The sequence below is a fragment of the Loxodonta africana genome, chromosome 24 (genome assembly GCF_030014295.1).
Source record: "Loxodonta africana isolate mLoxAfr1 chromosome 24, mLoxAfr1.hap2, whole genome shotgun sequence".
NCBI lineage: Eukaryota > Metazoa > Chordata > Mammalia > Proboscidea > Elephantidae > Loxodonta > Loxodonta africana.
Genome location: NC_087365.1, coordinates 62655141 through 62669968, shown reverse-complemented (window position 1 = coordinate 62669968; position 14828 = coordinate 62655141). Strand labels below are relative to the sequence as shown.

General features: G+C 47.3%; 2 protein-coding genes across 4 annotated transcripts in view; one reads left to right on the top strand and one right to left on the bottom strand.

The window, feature by feature from the left end:
• On the bottom strand, positions 1-7005 carry GID8 (GID complex subunit 8 homolog). Of its 2 annotated transcripts, none has more exons than XM_003421767.4 (5): positions 6878-7005; positions 3055-3184; positions 1527-1723; positions 1062-1259; positions 1-858 (listed from the first exon to the last, which is right to left on the bottom strand). In XM_003421767.4, exons 2-5 carry the CDS (start codon positions 3170-3172, stop codon positions 685-687), a joined length of 687 nt encoding a protein of 228 aa, XP_003421815.1. In that variant the 5' UTR covers positions 3173-3184; positions 6878-7005; the 3' UTR covers positions 1-684. The 2 variants fall into 2 exon arrangements, with proteins under 2 accessions (XP_003421815.1, XP_023396600.1); XM_023540832.2 differs by lacking the exon at positions 6878-7005 and adding an exon at positions 6312-6541.
• A 193-nt stretch (positions 7006-7198) lies between these two features.
• DIDO1 (death inducer-obliterator 1) overlaps positions 7199-14828 on the top strand; it is a 62765-nt gene continuing 55135 nt past the window's right edge. Inside the window, exon 1 of one of the 2 annotated variants that reach the window (XM_023540831.2) lies at positions 7199-7265. The gene's annotated coding sequence lies outside the window, so the exon portion shown is untranslated. Of the gene's footprint in view, positions 7346-14828 lie in introns of both variants that reach the window. The other variant, XM_064276332.1, reaches the window with a different exon arrangement.

The following is a 14828-nucleotide window of genomic DNA, read 5'->3' as shown; positions in this document are numbered from 1 at the left end:
TTTTGGTAATTCTTAAAATCAGAGAAGCCTTTATTTCAAGCAAGACTGCCTTAAAAAGATGGCTGTGGACCCACTGTGAGCGTGTCTCTCACACACAGCACCAAAATATACGTTAAAAAAATAAAAATCACGCAGCCTGTTCCTCACATACGTATCTCCCCAGAAGCCACACAACCCAAAAACAAAAGAGGAGAAAATCAAACTCCATACCCTCACACATGAGTCTTTGAATTAGAATTTACAAATTTATATATTCTGTCCTATGAAAAAACAAACAAAAAACCAAGCGGTAAGAAAAAGTTTTAGACGAAAGTTGGACAAGCCTTAGAATAGAGAAAGCACACTATCTGCCTCCAACCTAACAGAGAGCGGCAGACCGGTGCTTTCCACATCCTGAGCAGGAGGCTCGTGGGACTGATGTCCCACAGGACACAGCACTCGACGTAAACGAGTCCTCCAGCAGCCAGAGCCTGAGAGCAGGAAGAATGCACGGCAGACACAGAGGCTTTTGCTGCATGGTTTTCCAGCACTTAAAAGAGCCATTTTCCTCTTCAGAAAAAATGCCGATTCAAAAAAAAGGGAAAAGGGGGAAAAGGAGTTCTCTACTGCAGTAAAGATCCCGTGGCCACCAGCAGCTGTGACATGTCCTGGGTGGTGGCCGTGCGCGGGTCCCCGGCACAGGGTCTACTTGGGCTCCTCGATCACGCCCTTGCTGAGGTCGGTCATTTTAGGGTATTTCACTTTCTTCTGGTCCAGTTCATTCTGAGCCCAAAGTAGTAGTTTCAGTAATTTTGCCAGCTTGGGTGTCGACTCACGATTCTCATAATCTAGGACAGCTTGGTTAACTTCACTCCACACCTAGGAAATAAGTATACCCAATAAAAACAATTGCATATATAAAGCACCAGAAATAGAGCAAGGATCTATTAATGAACTCATTTTAACACCCTCTGGGACCCATTCTGCATGAGCGTGCTTTCTAAAGGCTAAGCCTGTAGCTACAAGGTACTCGGGACACCTGGCACAGTCCTGGGCTCCACTGAGGCGGCCAGGCCCCTCACCTTCTGCCGCTGCATCATGTTGAGGAGGTCCCCAAAGGGCGACTCCTCGGGGCTGTCAAAGGCCAGCAGGGCCAGGGTGCGTTCCATCTCCGTCAGGCACTCCCGGCTCTCCTCGCCCTGCTCCGCCAGCTGTGTCTGGGCAAACTCCAGTGCTGCCTCCGTCTCCCGCTGCCGAATCAGCTCAATCAGATGCTGCTGCTGCTCAGGGGCAAAGACAGCGGCTGAGGCGGCACGCGCCCAGGCTGGCCCGGCAGTGCGGGCTTGTTTCTAGTCCCAGCACCTCTGAGCGATGACGTGCATTTTCACACAAGAAATTATTTCTGAAATACATGACCAACAGCTAACTCCAACCCCTCTCCACATAAACTGAAACGATACCTTGTTAGTACAAACTGGCCTGGTTATTTTCTGAATTCTTACAAATAATCCTTACTTAGCGAACACCCCAAACCAGATGAATCTCACCTGCAGGTGAAAGTACAGGTACCGGTTTGTGTCTAGGAGCTCCGGGTGGAGGCTGTTGATCAGCGCGATTGCCTCCTGGATCTGGCCTTTCAGGATCATCTCTCGGATTTTGATTCGTTCGTCAAGTGTCTCGAGATCCACGCTAGGTTCAATCCCAGACTCCATTCGAAACTTTTCCGCTGCTTCCTTAAAACCCTCTGAAAATGAAACAAACACAAAGACTTTTTATTCCAGGAAGCCCACTTGCTTCCATTAAATAACCTCTGACATAAAAAGCGCTGTCTTGGGATTTGCTATTAACATCTTTGTAATTTACTACTTTTACAGTTTTGGAGTCCTGGTGACACAGTGGTTAAGAGCTTGGCTGCTAACCGAAGGTCGGCAGTTCAAATCTACCAGCTGCTCCTTGGAAACCCTGTAGGGCAGTTGTACTCTGTCCTATAAGGTCACTATGAGCTGGAATTGACTCAACGGCAACAGATTTTTTTTACCTGATACAGAAAACGAAAAGGCTGTTTTAAATTCATTCCCTCCCATCTCGTCCATGGAAACGCTGGTGGTGCAGTAGTTAAGAGTTAAGGCTACTAACCAAAAGGTCGACGGTTTGAATCTACCAGGCACTCCCTGAAAACTCTACGGGGCAGTTCTACTCTGTCCTATAGGGTCGCTATGAGTCAGAATCGACACAACAGCAACGGGCAATGGGGTTCATCTCATCCACACACTCTCTGGCATCTCAGCCAGAGGCTTGGGACAATGACTCAAAGCTCAGTGTTTTGGTGAGGATGCCTCTAAGAGATCAAGACCGTATAGGTGCTCAGAGGCCACAGAGCTGATTCCAGGTGACTCAAGACAGACCAGCTGAGACACCAAAGTGCCTGTGGGCCTGTGTGCCAGCTTAGTGAGCACTGACTCAGTGAGTTCCACCTCCAGTAAGTCCACAATTCTTTACAACATCAAACCAGAGTGTGCGCACCTCTCTCACATGCAGCTAAAGGCCTGCATTTCCTGACCACTTTCCAAAATGCTTTTAAACGGACATTAATTTGGGGGAAAAGAACTGGGGACCAAAGGGAGGGAGACTAACTTTTCATTTTATACCTTTTGAAAACAGCTGAATTTTCTTACCACATATATATAATTACCCCTTTTCCTCCCAAATATCAGTGAAAACTGTCTGAGCCTTAGGACAACAGACCACTTTTATATGCTTCTGGCCAGGAGAGATCAACTATTTGGAATTTTAACATACTTCAGAAAATTCTTAATTATCTTGATTATGTAGCTTTAAAAACAACAAAGGTCAAGAAACTTTTTTTTCTTAGGTCTCAGAGACTGAATAGCTGATTTCCCGAAGAAGCTACTTTAAACAGGATAATTTGTATATTTATTAAGTTTTCACCATCTTTATATCATCTTTTGCAACACAACATAACTTTACTCTTGACTTCAGTAGTAAAGCTCTATCTGTGTGTACAAAAAGGGAAATTTGTGTCCAAGAATTAGGGTCCTTATTGCAAACCATTACCTGTGACGAGGTAGTTCATGATGAGCCGATTCATGTCTGCTCGCTGAATATGTAAGTTATTGAGTTTTTCCATCCACTCATCTTTTGTAATTTCATCAGGTTTTTCTGCATAACTCATTCTGGTCAATTTCTACAAGAAAAAAAATTATATCTTAAGTGGTGAAGAATTCTGACAATCATGACCATTTCTGAAATAAACACACAGCCACATCACAGAAATGAAAAGGAGAAAGTCGAGAGACTTCAAATCTGGAAACCAGGCCTGAGGCCTCCCAAATGTATATCCCGAGACCAGGAAGAAGCCAGGGTGTTTATAAGGCAGGATAAATCTGAGAGTGCACCGAGATGTCTTAGAACTAAAAGGTCGAGAGGTCGGTCGGGGTCAGGTCAAGTAAGGCCCTATAGGTGGAGGGAAGAGCTGAGATTCTGCTCTAAGTGCAAAGGACAGCCACTGCAGAGTTATAAGCTCCAAAATTATACACTAGGATGTATGTTCGAAAAAGGCTACAATCTGTACTAACTAGGCTGACAAAAATTAAGAAGTCTGACAATACCAAGTGTAGGCAAAGACATGGAGTTCTCTTGAACACTTTCATACTGTTGTTAGAATAGACTGGTCCTGCGGAAACAACGTGGCACGCTCTTGTAACGGTGAACGTGGGTACTCCTTGTCATTATTAGCTGCCATGGGGTTGGCTCCAACTCATGGCCACCTTATGTACAACAGAACAAAACACTGCCCAGTCTTGTGCCATCATCATAATCATTTGTATGTTTGAGGCCATTGTTGAAGCTATTGTGTAGTGCCTTCCGATTTCGGAGGCTCATCTTCCAGCACTATACTGGACAATGTTCTGTTGTGATTCATAGTGTTTTCACTAGCTAATTTTCAGAAGCAGATCATCAGGCCCTTCTTTCTAGTCTGTCTTAGCCTGGAAGCTCCCCTGAAATCTGTCTGCCATGGGTGGCAGACATACCAGAGACATAGCTGGTATCTGAAATACCAGAGACATAGCTTCCAGCATCACAGCAACACACAAGCTACCACAGTACAACAAACTGACAGACAGGTAGTGGGTGGGTGTTCTCCTTACAGCCCAACAATTCTACCCCTGCTAGATGTACATACTCTAGAAAAAGTTACAAAAGTGTGCCAGGGGACACACAAGCCTGCTTGCAGAAGCACCATCGACAATGGCTAACATGTGGAAGGCACTCAATGTCCAATCAACAGCGGGATGGACAAATGGACTGTAGGATACACAGCCACAATCCCATGTCTAAAGCCATCCGGTCAACATGATCTGGAATTCAGAATTCTTCATATTATAGAACAATTACATGGCACAATTTACCACACGTTACGTAACATCCTCATTGGTGTCTGAGACAGCACCCCATAATCAAACATTATTTCTTCAGTGAAATGCACAAATATTCAACTTTAATGGAATAAAAGCTATTGAATACCCTTACCCAGATAAGGTTTTACTCCCAAATGGGTTAAAAACAAAGTTTTTGGTTTTCAGAGCTGTCTGGATTTCAGAATTGCTGAGAAGGAACTGCAGCTGTTCACACAACAGAATTTAACAGAGCAGCTACAAGGAGCTCACGCAGTTACAGAGATGTCTCTTAGGAACGACGGCAAATGAAAAAGCTAGTTGCAGAGACCTAGGGGTGGCATCATAGTTTTGTGAAAACCAAAAAACAAGGCAAACTAAATAATACGTGTTTTAGAAATAAATGCGTATGTGGCAGACCCATTTTTTTAAGTAAGGGCATGAAATATAAAACTCAGGGGGATGGTTACAGGTGGGGGCGGGCTGGCAGCTCTGACAGCTTCGGGAGCTGGAGTGCTGGAGCGTGACTTCTAGGATGTATGGTGAGCACACAAGTGTCTGGTTCATTTTTCGGTTTTGTAACTTACATACAAGCTTTGTAACTTACCTACAAACTATGGCTATTACTTTATGCACAGCGAAGCACACGATAAACTGTTTCAATAAGAGAATTGAAGGATGGCTCTGGTTTTCTGGCAGAAGATGGAAGGTAGGCAGTATGGCAAGAGCTGAGCATGAAGACCAGGAGGAGACATGCAGGCTGAGAGGATGGCCATGTGGACTAAGATGGTAGAAGAGGGCAGAAAGACGGGCCAGATCCAGATTCTCTGGACACTGAGCCAATGCGACTTGCCGATGGCCTGAAGGTGGGGTGATGGAAAGGAAGGATCCAGGAAGATGAGGTGCCAAGTTTGAGACCTTGAAACGTGAGGCCATGGATAACAAGGACAGACAGGGAGTGGAACAGGTTTGAGGAGTGGGGCAAGTTTGGGGAGACTATGAGACAAGCAGGTGGAGAAGTCAAGCAGGCACCTGATCACAGGTCCTGAGCTCAGTGCTGGAAATGTTAATTACGGAAACATCCACGAACAAATGATATTTAAAGAAGGTTTGGCAAAGATCGCCTAGGGAAAAAGCGTACATGGGGAGGCAGGGGGAACCAGACAAAGCCCTCAGGTCCTTGGAGGATACCAAAACGTAGAGGCCATGCAGAGACGGAGGTGCCAGCAGCAGAGTATGAACAAAAATCACTAAAACCAACACGTGTTGTCACACACACACACAAGACTTATCTCTTGTAGCACTAGGCCAACTGCATCACTAAGATGAAGTGTATATCCAGAGACAACAACTAAAGGTGACTTAAGGACCTGTTGTTTGACTCCACCAGGTGCTCCTTGGAAACCCTATAGAGCAGTTCTACTCTGTCCTATAGGGTTGCTTTGAGTTGGAATCGACTTAACGCCAATGGGTATGGGTAAGGACCTATTGGCCCAGTGGTTAAGAGTCTGAATGCTAATCAAAAAAGTCAGCAGTTTGAATTCACCAGCCTTTCTTTGTAAACCATATGAGGCCGTTCTACCTGTCCTATAGGGTCGTTATGAGTCAGAAGCAACTCAATGGCAATGGGTTTTAAGGACCAATATGAAAAGCCCTTTACTAAAGGCCCCCTTTCAGTTTCCATTTGGCAATCAGCAATCACAGAGGACTACCTGGGGGAGGTGAGGGTGATCTTAAAAAGCAGCACCGTGCAGAGCTGACCCTGTTCTTTGCAGGAAGAACTGCCAGCCTCAACCTCCAACAGTTACATATTCCACAGAAACAAGCCAGCATCAAAAATCCTTTCTGCCAAGATACATTCCCTAGACACCGAGAGCCAGAACCACTTGCTTTCCACGCCATGACATCCGTGCTTACCAGCTCAGTTTCTGCTTTTAAAAAGCAGATTCGTTATAAAAATCGTTCGCTTGGCGAAGTCAGATATAAGAAGTCTGAGTAACTATTGCTATTCTAGTTGACGGTTCTTCCTGAACGTCAGCACCTTCACTTCAAAGACGTTCTCTTTAGGAAGAGAAACAGGGTGACAGCTCCGAGGTACAACCAAGGTTAGGTGTCTACTTCGGGAGGGAAGAAAAAGACCGAAAACGAGGCAAACGAAATAATACGTCCACCACCTTCCAGCATCACAGGTCGAGAGGGTAAACGTCCAGCTGCGGAGAACGCGCCCCGTTCTCAGGCCTCCGCCCCGCAAGACTTCCACGCGGGACTCTTTTTGGGACCGTCCCTCCCGGCCCCGACCTGCCCACCAGCCCCGGCCCCGACCTTGGCTTGCCCACCGGCCCCGGCCTCCCCACCGGCCCCGGCCCCGACCTTGGCTTGCCCACCGGCCCCGGCCTCCCCACCGGCCCCGGCCCCAGCCTGCCCGCCCGCCCGCCCGCCCCGCGCTCCCGGTGACGCTCGGCCGGCCGCCGCAGCCATCTTACCGTGTGACCCACCTCCCGCGCTGCACGGTCTCGGCAGCAGCGGCGGCTCCGTGGCCGCTCCAGGGGGCTGGGGCCGGGCTGGGGAAGGGGCGGCGGCGGCGGCGGCGCCGGAAGAGAGAGAGGCGGTGGCCACAGCCAGGCGGGGGCGGAGAAGAGGAGGTGACACACGGGCGGCCGCCCCCTCAGCCTACTATCGCGAGATCCCGGGCGGCAACCAATGGAGGTTTCCTGCGAAGGGGCGGAGCGCGACAGTCACCCGGAAGTGCAAACACCAGCTTCCGTCCTTGCGCAGAACTCCCTCGCGCGGAGCCTTCGCTCTACGGGTTGGCGCGAGAGTCAAATCGCATCGATCGCTTCCAAGAAAGATGGCAGACCCCGCAGCGTCGAGGTGCGGATACTTCGCGCGGGGATGGCGACGCCTAGACTGAGTCAGAAACGAAGGCCCCAGCGTCCTTTCCCGTCGTTTGTGTGAGGCCGGGGGAATGGGGCAGGGGCGGGGGAAAAGATGCCTGGTGCTCCTAGGCCGCCCCGCAGACGGAGTCGCCTCCCGACGGCCTGCTTCCCAGGCGCTTGCCTTCCCACGGCCCAGGGGCGGAGCCATTAGGTCGGGCCGGGAGTGGGCGCTCTCGAAGGCTGTTGGGGTGAATTCCTTGTTGATTCCACGAGTGTCATTGAGCGCGTGCTCCCTCGAGGCCAGATAGGCCGGACCATCGTGCCCGCAGGGAGCCTCCCGTCCAGACTCGTCACGTCGTCTCACGAGCGGCCGCTTGGGCCGCCTGCGCCGAGGGAAGGGTCGGGGGCTTGCGGAAGACCACCTTGAGAAGGCGGCGCGCCATTTTCCCCGGCTGCCGCTCGATCCGCCGGACGAGGCCGTAGCGCATGTTCGCGGGTTTATTTCCTTATTTCAGTCTGTTTTCTGAAGAAGAATGCTGACTCCTCCAGGGCAGGGTCTTGATTTCCCATTGCTGGAGATTCAAATTAAAAGATTTAAGTGCGCTTCGGGAAAAAATGTTAGAAATGTTGAGGGGGCAGCCCTTTACATGGTCCGGTGAGAATCTCACGGCAAGTCTTTAGAAGTCAGGAGTGAGATGGTTTCGTGTGATTGCTTGTTCAGTTTTATGAGATCTGAATAACCACCAAAGTGATATCAAACTTTTTCAGACAGAAAGCACGTCCAATTGGCAGTTTGGCCATGAAGAATGGTTATGGCCATTTTGCATCCTTTGCAGCTGTTTATACCTATAATAAATAACTTTAGAGATCAACTTAAAAACGTGCCGGGGGTTATAGAGTTTTAAAATTCTTTCAGGATTATACAAGCAAAAAGCTTGAAGGCCCAGCGTCCTAGGGAGATAGACTATTCCTGACTAAAGAGGCTTTAGCAGTGCTCACCTGTCAGCTGTGCTTTCCCTGTGGGTAATAATTTTTTTTTTTTTTAATACAGTTAATAGTCCCTCCTCTCCCCCTCCAGCCAAGTAGTTGTCAAGTCCTACTGATTTCACCTCCTTCATCGCATCTAGAAAGCAGCTGCTTTTTATTGTTTTCCAACTTTTCCCCTATTGAGGAAAAATTTTGTTGTCAAGTGCCATCGAGTCACTTCTGACTCATAGCGACCCCACCGTGTACGAAACACTGCCCGGTCCTGCACCATCCTCATAATTGTTGCTGTGTTTGAGCCCATTGTTGCAGTCACTGTGTCAATCCATCTCCTTGAGGGTCTTTCTTATTTTCTTTGATCCTCTACCAAGCATGATGTCTTTCTCCAGGGACTGATCCCTCCTGATAACATGTCCAAAGTACATAAGACCAAGTGTTGCCATCCTCCTTTCTAAGGAGCATTCTGACTGTACTTCCAAGACAGATTTGTTTGTTCTGGCAGTCTATGGTATACTCAGTATTCTTTGCCAACACCATAATTAAGAGGCATCAATTCTTTGGTCCTCCTTATTCATTGTCCAGCTTTCGCATACGTATCGGGTGATTGAAAACACCATGGATTGGGCAAGGCACACCTTAGTCCTCAAGGTGACAGCTGTTTAACACTTTAAAGAGATCCTTTGCAGGAGATTTGCCCAATGTAGTGAGTCTTCTGATTTCTTGACTGCTGCTTCCATGGATGTTGATTTTGGATCCAAGTAAAATGAAATCTTTGAGAACGTCAATATTTACTCCATTTATCATGATGTTGCTTGTTGGTCCAGTTGTGAGGACTTTTGTTTTCTTTATGTTGAGGTGTAATCCATACTGGAGGCTGTGGTCTTGATCTTCATCATCAGTAAGTGCTTCCAGTCCTCTTCACTTTCAGCAAGCAAGGTTGTGTCATCTGCATAACGCAGGTTATCAGAGAGTCTTCCTCCAGTCCTGATGCCCCGTTCTTCTTCTGTAGTCCAGTTTCTTGGATTATTTGCTCAGCATACAGATTGAATAAGTATGGTAAAAGGATACAACCCTGATGCACACCTTTCCTGACTTTAAATCGCGCGGTATTCCCCTTGTTCTGTTCAAACAGCTGCCTCTTGATCTCTGTACAGGTTCTTATGAGTACAGTTAAGTGGTCTGGAACTCCCATTCTTCACAGCGTTATCCATAATTTGTGATGATCCGCACAGTTGAATGCCTTTGCGTAGTCAGTAAAACACAGGTAAACATATTTCTGGTATTCTCTGCTTTTAGCCAAGATTTGTCTAACATCAGCAATGATATCCCTCATTCCACATCCACTTTTGAATCTGGCTTGAGTTTCTGGCAGTTCCCTGTCGATGTATTGCTGCAAGCGTTTTTTAAATTATTTTCAGCAAAACTTTACTTGTATGTGATATTAATTATATTATTCAATTATTGCTGCATTCTGTTGGATCACCTTTCTTTGGAGTGGTTGCAAATATGGATCTCTTCCAGTTGGTTGGCCAGGTAGCTGTTATCCAAATTTCTTGGCATAGACTAGCGAGCACTTCCAGCACTGCACCTGTTTGTTGAAACATCTCAATTGATACTCTGTCAGCTCCTGGAGCCTTGTTTTTCGCAGGTGCCTTCAGTGTAGCTTGGACTTCTTCAGTACCATCAATTTCTGCTCATATGCTACCTCTCGAAATGGTTGAACATTGACCAGTTCTTTTTGGTATAATGACTCTGTATTCCTTCCGTTTTCTTTTGATGTTTCTTGTGTCGTTTAATATTTACCTCATAGAATCCTTCACTATTGTAACTCGAGGCTTGAACTTTTTCTTCAGTTCTTTCAGCTTGAGAAATGCCAAGCGTGTTCTTCTCTTTTGGTTTTCTATTCCCAGCTTTTTGTGCATGTCATCATAATACTTGACTGTCTTCTCAAGCTGCCCTTTGAAATCTGTTCAGTTCTTCATCATTTCTTCCTTTTGCTTTAACTGCTCAACGTTCAGGAGCACGTTTTAGAGTCTCTTCTCACGTCCATTTAGGTCTTTTCTTTCTCTCCTGTCTTTTCAATGCCCTTTTGCTTTCTTCATGTATGATGTCCTTGATGTCATTCCACAACTCTTCTGGTCTTCAGTCATTACTGTTCAACGTGTGGCATCTATTCTTGAGGTGGTCTCTAAATTCAGGTGGGATATATTCATGGTCATACTTTGGCTCTCATCTGCTTGTTCTAATTTTCTTCAGTTTCAACTTGAATGTGCATAGGAGCAGTTGATGGCCTGTTCTACAGTTGGCCCCTGGCCTTGTTCTGACCGATGATATTGAGCTTTTCCATCGTCTTTTTCACAGATGTAGTTGATTTGATTCCTGTGTATTCCATCTGGTGAGGTCCATGTGTATAGTCACTGTTTATGTTGGTGAAAAAAGGTATTTGAGAGGAAGAAGTCGTTGGTCTTGCAAAATTTATCATGGGATCTCCAGGATCATTCTGTCACCAAGGCCGTATTTTCCAATCACGGTCCTCCTCCTTTGTTTCCAGCTTTCGCGTTCCAATCACTAGTGATTAGCAATGCATCCTGATTGCATGTTCGATCCATTTCAGACTGCAAAAACTGGGAAAAATCTTCAGTTTCTTCATCTTTGGCCTTAGTGGTTAGTGCATAAATTTGAATAATACTCATATTAACTGGTCTTCCTTGTAGGTGTATGATTATTATCCTATCACTAACAGCATTGTACTTCAGGATAGATCTTGAAATGTTGTTTTTGACGAGCTGTCATTTCCAGTGAAAACCTTAGGAAAAGTTACTAAAAACAGAATCTACTCTCAGCCCTGAAAACCTCTCTACAAAAACAGAAGAGAAAGAAAAGTTTTATTACTGTTTTTTTTAAGCTTAACTGTGGTGCACCACAGGCATCTGCTGAAAACATTGCAGAGATGGAAAGGAATCTTAATTAGCGTGTAGCTGAGGGGATACAGCCCGTTACACTCATGTTGCCACGATAGGGTTAGTGTCTTTACGCAGGAGGTAGACTTGCAGTTTCCTGAGGTCTTGTTAATCTTTTCAGGAAATGGGAAAGTGAGAAAAGTTCTTCCGAAATTACATTTCAAGGTGGTGGCTGCCAGATCTTGAGAAGACCTCTTAGGTTTACGGACTTTTCAGAGAGAGAGAAAGAATTTACAAGTTATCTAAAGTGAATTCTGAAAGGACAGGGTGGGAGGGGAGCCTCTTTCCTTATTTTTAACAGAGAATTAAAGCCTCTTATTTTTAATTTGTATTTTTCCTTACACCCCCATAACATTGAGACCATTGTCTTTGCTCTTTGGATTGCCACAGCCGCCTCCTAACTGGTGCCCCTCCCAGAAGTCCTGCCTGCTCCTCTCTGATCCCCACACAGCAGACAAGGTGATCCCTCATTGTTTCTGTCCACCCCGGCACACCCTAGGAACCCCCTATTGCCCAAGCAAGTTAAGCCGGCTTTGGAGTCTCAACCCTCCAGTCTCATGGCCCTTGCCCTCTGCTCCCCCCAGACTCACCTGTCTGAGGTTCTCTTCATTCACCAAGCTCATAAATCTGTGCTCTTGCAACCTGAGCCCTGTGGGTAGAGCACTTTCCTAGGCCAACTCCCATGACCTACTCATCCAACTGAGATGTGGCTTTCTTGTGCAGACCTTCCCTAACCAAGCTGGATTTAGTTCCTCCATGATGCTCATCTGTGTCCAGACTCATTGATACCTGAGAGTGTGTAATGAATCTCCTCGGGCGCATAAGCTTCTCGGAGCAGGGACATATCTAGTTCTAGCTGAAGCCCTTAGTACGTGGTAGTTCAGTGGACGTTTGCTGAGTAGATGAAGGAACACATGAGGGATTGACAAGAGGACCTTAACTGGAGGCAGTGGAAGTCAAAGTGGAAAGGGGCAACCCTCGATGAGATGGGAGAGCCAGCCATCCTTGGTGATAGATCGTTTGTGGGAGCTGGGGAGAGAGTCACAAGTGGTACCCAGATGGGTAGCTTGGTCTTTTAGCTCAGTGGTGGCAGCACCAGCTGAGGGAGAACACAGGAGGGAGCTGGAATAGGGGAGGAAAGGGTGAGCTTGGGCTGTGTTGAGTTGGAGATGTCTGCAGGACGCATCTGAAGCTAAGGGAGAGAACAGGCCTGGACTGAAGATGTTTGTGTGAGAGTGAAGTGGTTAAGTATTCAGGGAGATTAATGCATAGAGAGTGGATTAAGCCTAGAATCCAGGAGAACACAACTGAGGGAAAAATTGCCCCTTAAGGCAACAGAAGAATGGCCAGAGACCACTGACAAGGACGAGGGAGTTTGGAGGGCTGCCCCAGAAGCCTTCAAGCAAAGAGAGTTTGGATCAGTGGTGGCAAATCCAGCAGAGGCCTGATGTGATGCTCAATGGAAGCTGGCCCTGATGGTTGTTGGTGACTGGAGCAAAGTCCAGTGACCGGTGGGAAGTTCGACTGCAGTAAGTTGAGGTGATGGGGCGAGGTGAAGACCCTTTAGGAGTGGTTCAGGCTGCACACCAGGTGAGCAGGTGGGACTGCGGCAGCAGGGTAGGTGGCTGAGGAGCAGGGCAGGCCTGCCAGGACAGTCTTTGGCTTCTGCTTGTGTACTCAAGTGCCTGGTGGGGAGCACAGAGGAGACCTGGGTGGGTGGGAGGCTCCTTTCTGCCTGCTTAGATTTTGAGAGGTATTTGAGGCATCTGAGAGAGAAGCCAGGGAGGCAGTAGATGGAGGGACGGGTCCAAGAGTGAATGAGATCAGTGAGGGGTAGGGCAAGGACAGAGGGCAGGGCTATGTCCCGAAGAACACCAACATGTGGTGGGCCTGCTCAGTGAGATGATGGGCAGAGAGGTGGGACCACAGACTTGGAGAGAGGTAGATGGGTTCAGGAACAAGGAAGGCTGCATGGCCAGTGACCAAGTTGACCAAGATTTCAGCCTGATGAGAAAGGTGGGTGGCTGGGAGAGGGAAGCCGTAGGGCCTCCACTGTTTCCCAGCTAAGGTGGTGTCTTTGAACTTGAAAAGTTGTTTCTTTTTAAGTGAAGTGATGGTGGTTGGCTGCCCTCAAGTCAATTTTTGACCCATTGTGACCCCATGTGACTGAGTAAAACTGCCCCATAGGGTTTTCTAGGCTGTAACCGCAGAGCCACTGGGGGGTTTGAATGGCTGACCTTTCAATTAGCAGCTGAGCACTTAACTACTACACCACCAGACCTTCTTAGAGATTAGAAGTTCAGTAAAAAGCGTTGAAGGCATATTAGTTTTAGAAGAACACTGATAAGGTTTTTAAAAAGGAAAAGCATCTTGAGAATAAAATACACAATGTTTCCTTTACTGAGATCATTAAAAATAAAAAAACACCGTCATCGTTGAGTTGATTCCAACTCATAAACAGAAAATCAGCCGTTTTACAGATTTGGGAGATGTTTCTGTTTTATTCTCAAAACCCAAAAGTGTAAATCCCTATGTACTGAAGCCCTAGGCTTTCAAAGAGGTCTGACAAAAACTGGTTGCTTAGGGTAATGCATGAATTGATCATTTGTGGCTGTTCAGGATCATTATCGCATATAAGCGGTAAATACCTAGAAGCCAGTTTTCCTCCAGTTAACTCGTCACGATGTTATTTATAAAGGTTTCTCCGTGAGAATGTTTGAAGAAATGTTTTTATTTAGCACATATCCTGGGTCACGTGTCTGTGCTGAACTAAGACATTAGGTGGCACAGATGGTTAAGTGCTAGACTCCTAACTGAAAGGTTGACGGTTCAACCCCACCCAGAGGTGCCCCAGAAGAAGGCTTGGTGATCTGCTTCCGAAAGGTCACGGCCTTGAAAACCCTGTGGAGCAGGTCTCTGCAGATGGGGGTTGCCGTGAGTCAGAAGTGAGCGACAGCAGGGAACGACGACGACGACGACGTGCTGGGTGGGATTGACCGACAGCAGGGAACGACGACAACGCGCTGGGTGGGGATTGACAGCAGGGAACGACGACAACGCGCTGGGTGGGGATTGACCGACAGCAGGGAACGACGACAACGCGCTGGGTGGGGATTGAGCGACAGCAGGGAACGACGACAACGCGCTGGGTGGGATTGAGCGACAGCAGGGAACGAGGACAACGCGCTGGGTGGGATTGAGCGACAGCAGGGAACGACGACAACGTGCTGGGTGGGGACTGCTCGTATATGCCCCCCCCCACTCCCATCTGCCTGATGGGATTTCCTGTTCTGGCTGAGACTACTAAATCAGGCAGCACAGGTTATGTAATAAGTGACTACATTGCTTGGGTTGGGTCAAAGCAAGAGTTTATATTTTCCTTGATTTTTTTCGTTAACCCTTAACACCTGCTGAAGTCAGAGCAGCCTCAGCTGAAACTCTGGGCCCATCATACTCTTACGTGGAACAGGCACTGATGCACTAGCTGCTCTTGGGAAGAAACTCCTAAAACGTAGAGCTATAGCTGTGGGTGTATACTATGTGTATATACGTATATGTATATGCCCACACGTGTGTATATGTACACACACATTGCCCCCCAGCAGGAGAGTCCA

Coding starts and splice junctions, on each gene's coding strand:
- GID8 (XM_003421767.4), bottom strand. CDS start 3,172: ATGAGTTATGCAGAAAAACCTGATGAAATTACAAAAGATGAGTGGATG. Junction 1,260..1,526: donor ACCTGTACTTTCACCTGCAG/GTGAGATTCATC, acceptor GCCCCTGAGCAG/CAGCAGCATCTGATTGAGCT. Junction 859..1,061: donor ACATGATGCAGCGGCAGAAG/GTGAGGGGCCTG, acceptor CTTATTTCCTAG/GTGTGGAGTGAAGTTAACCA.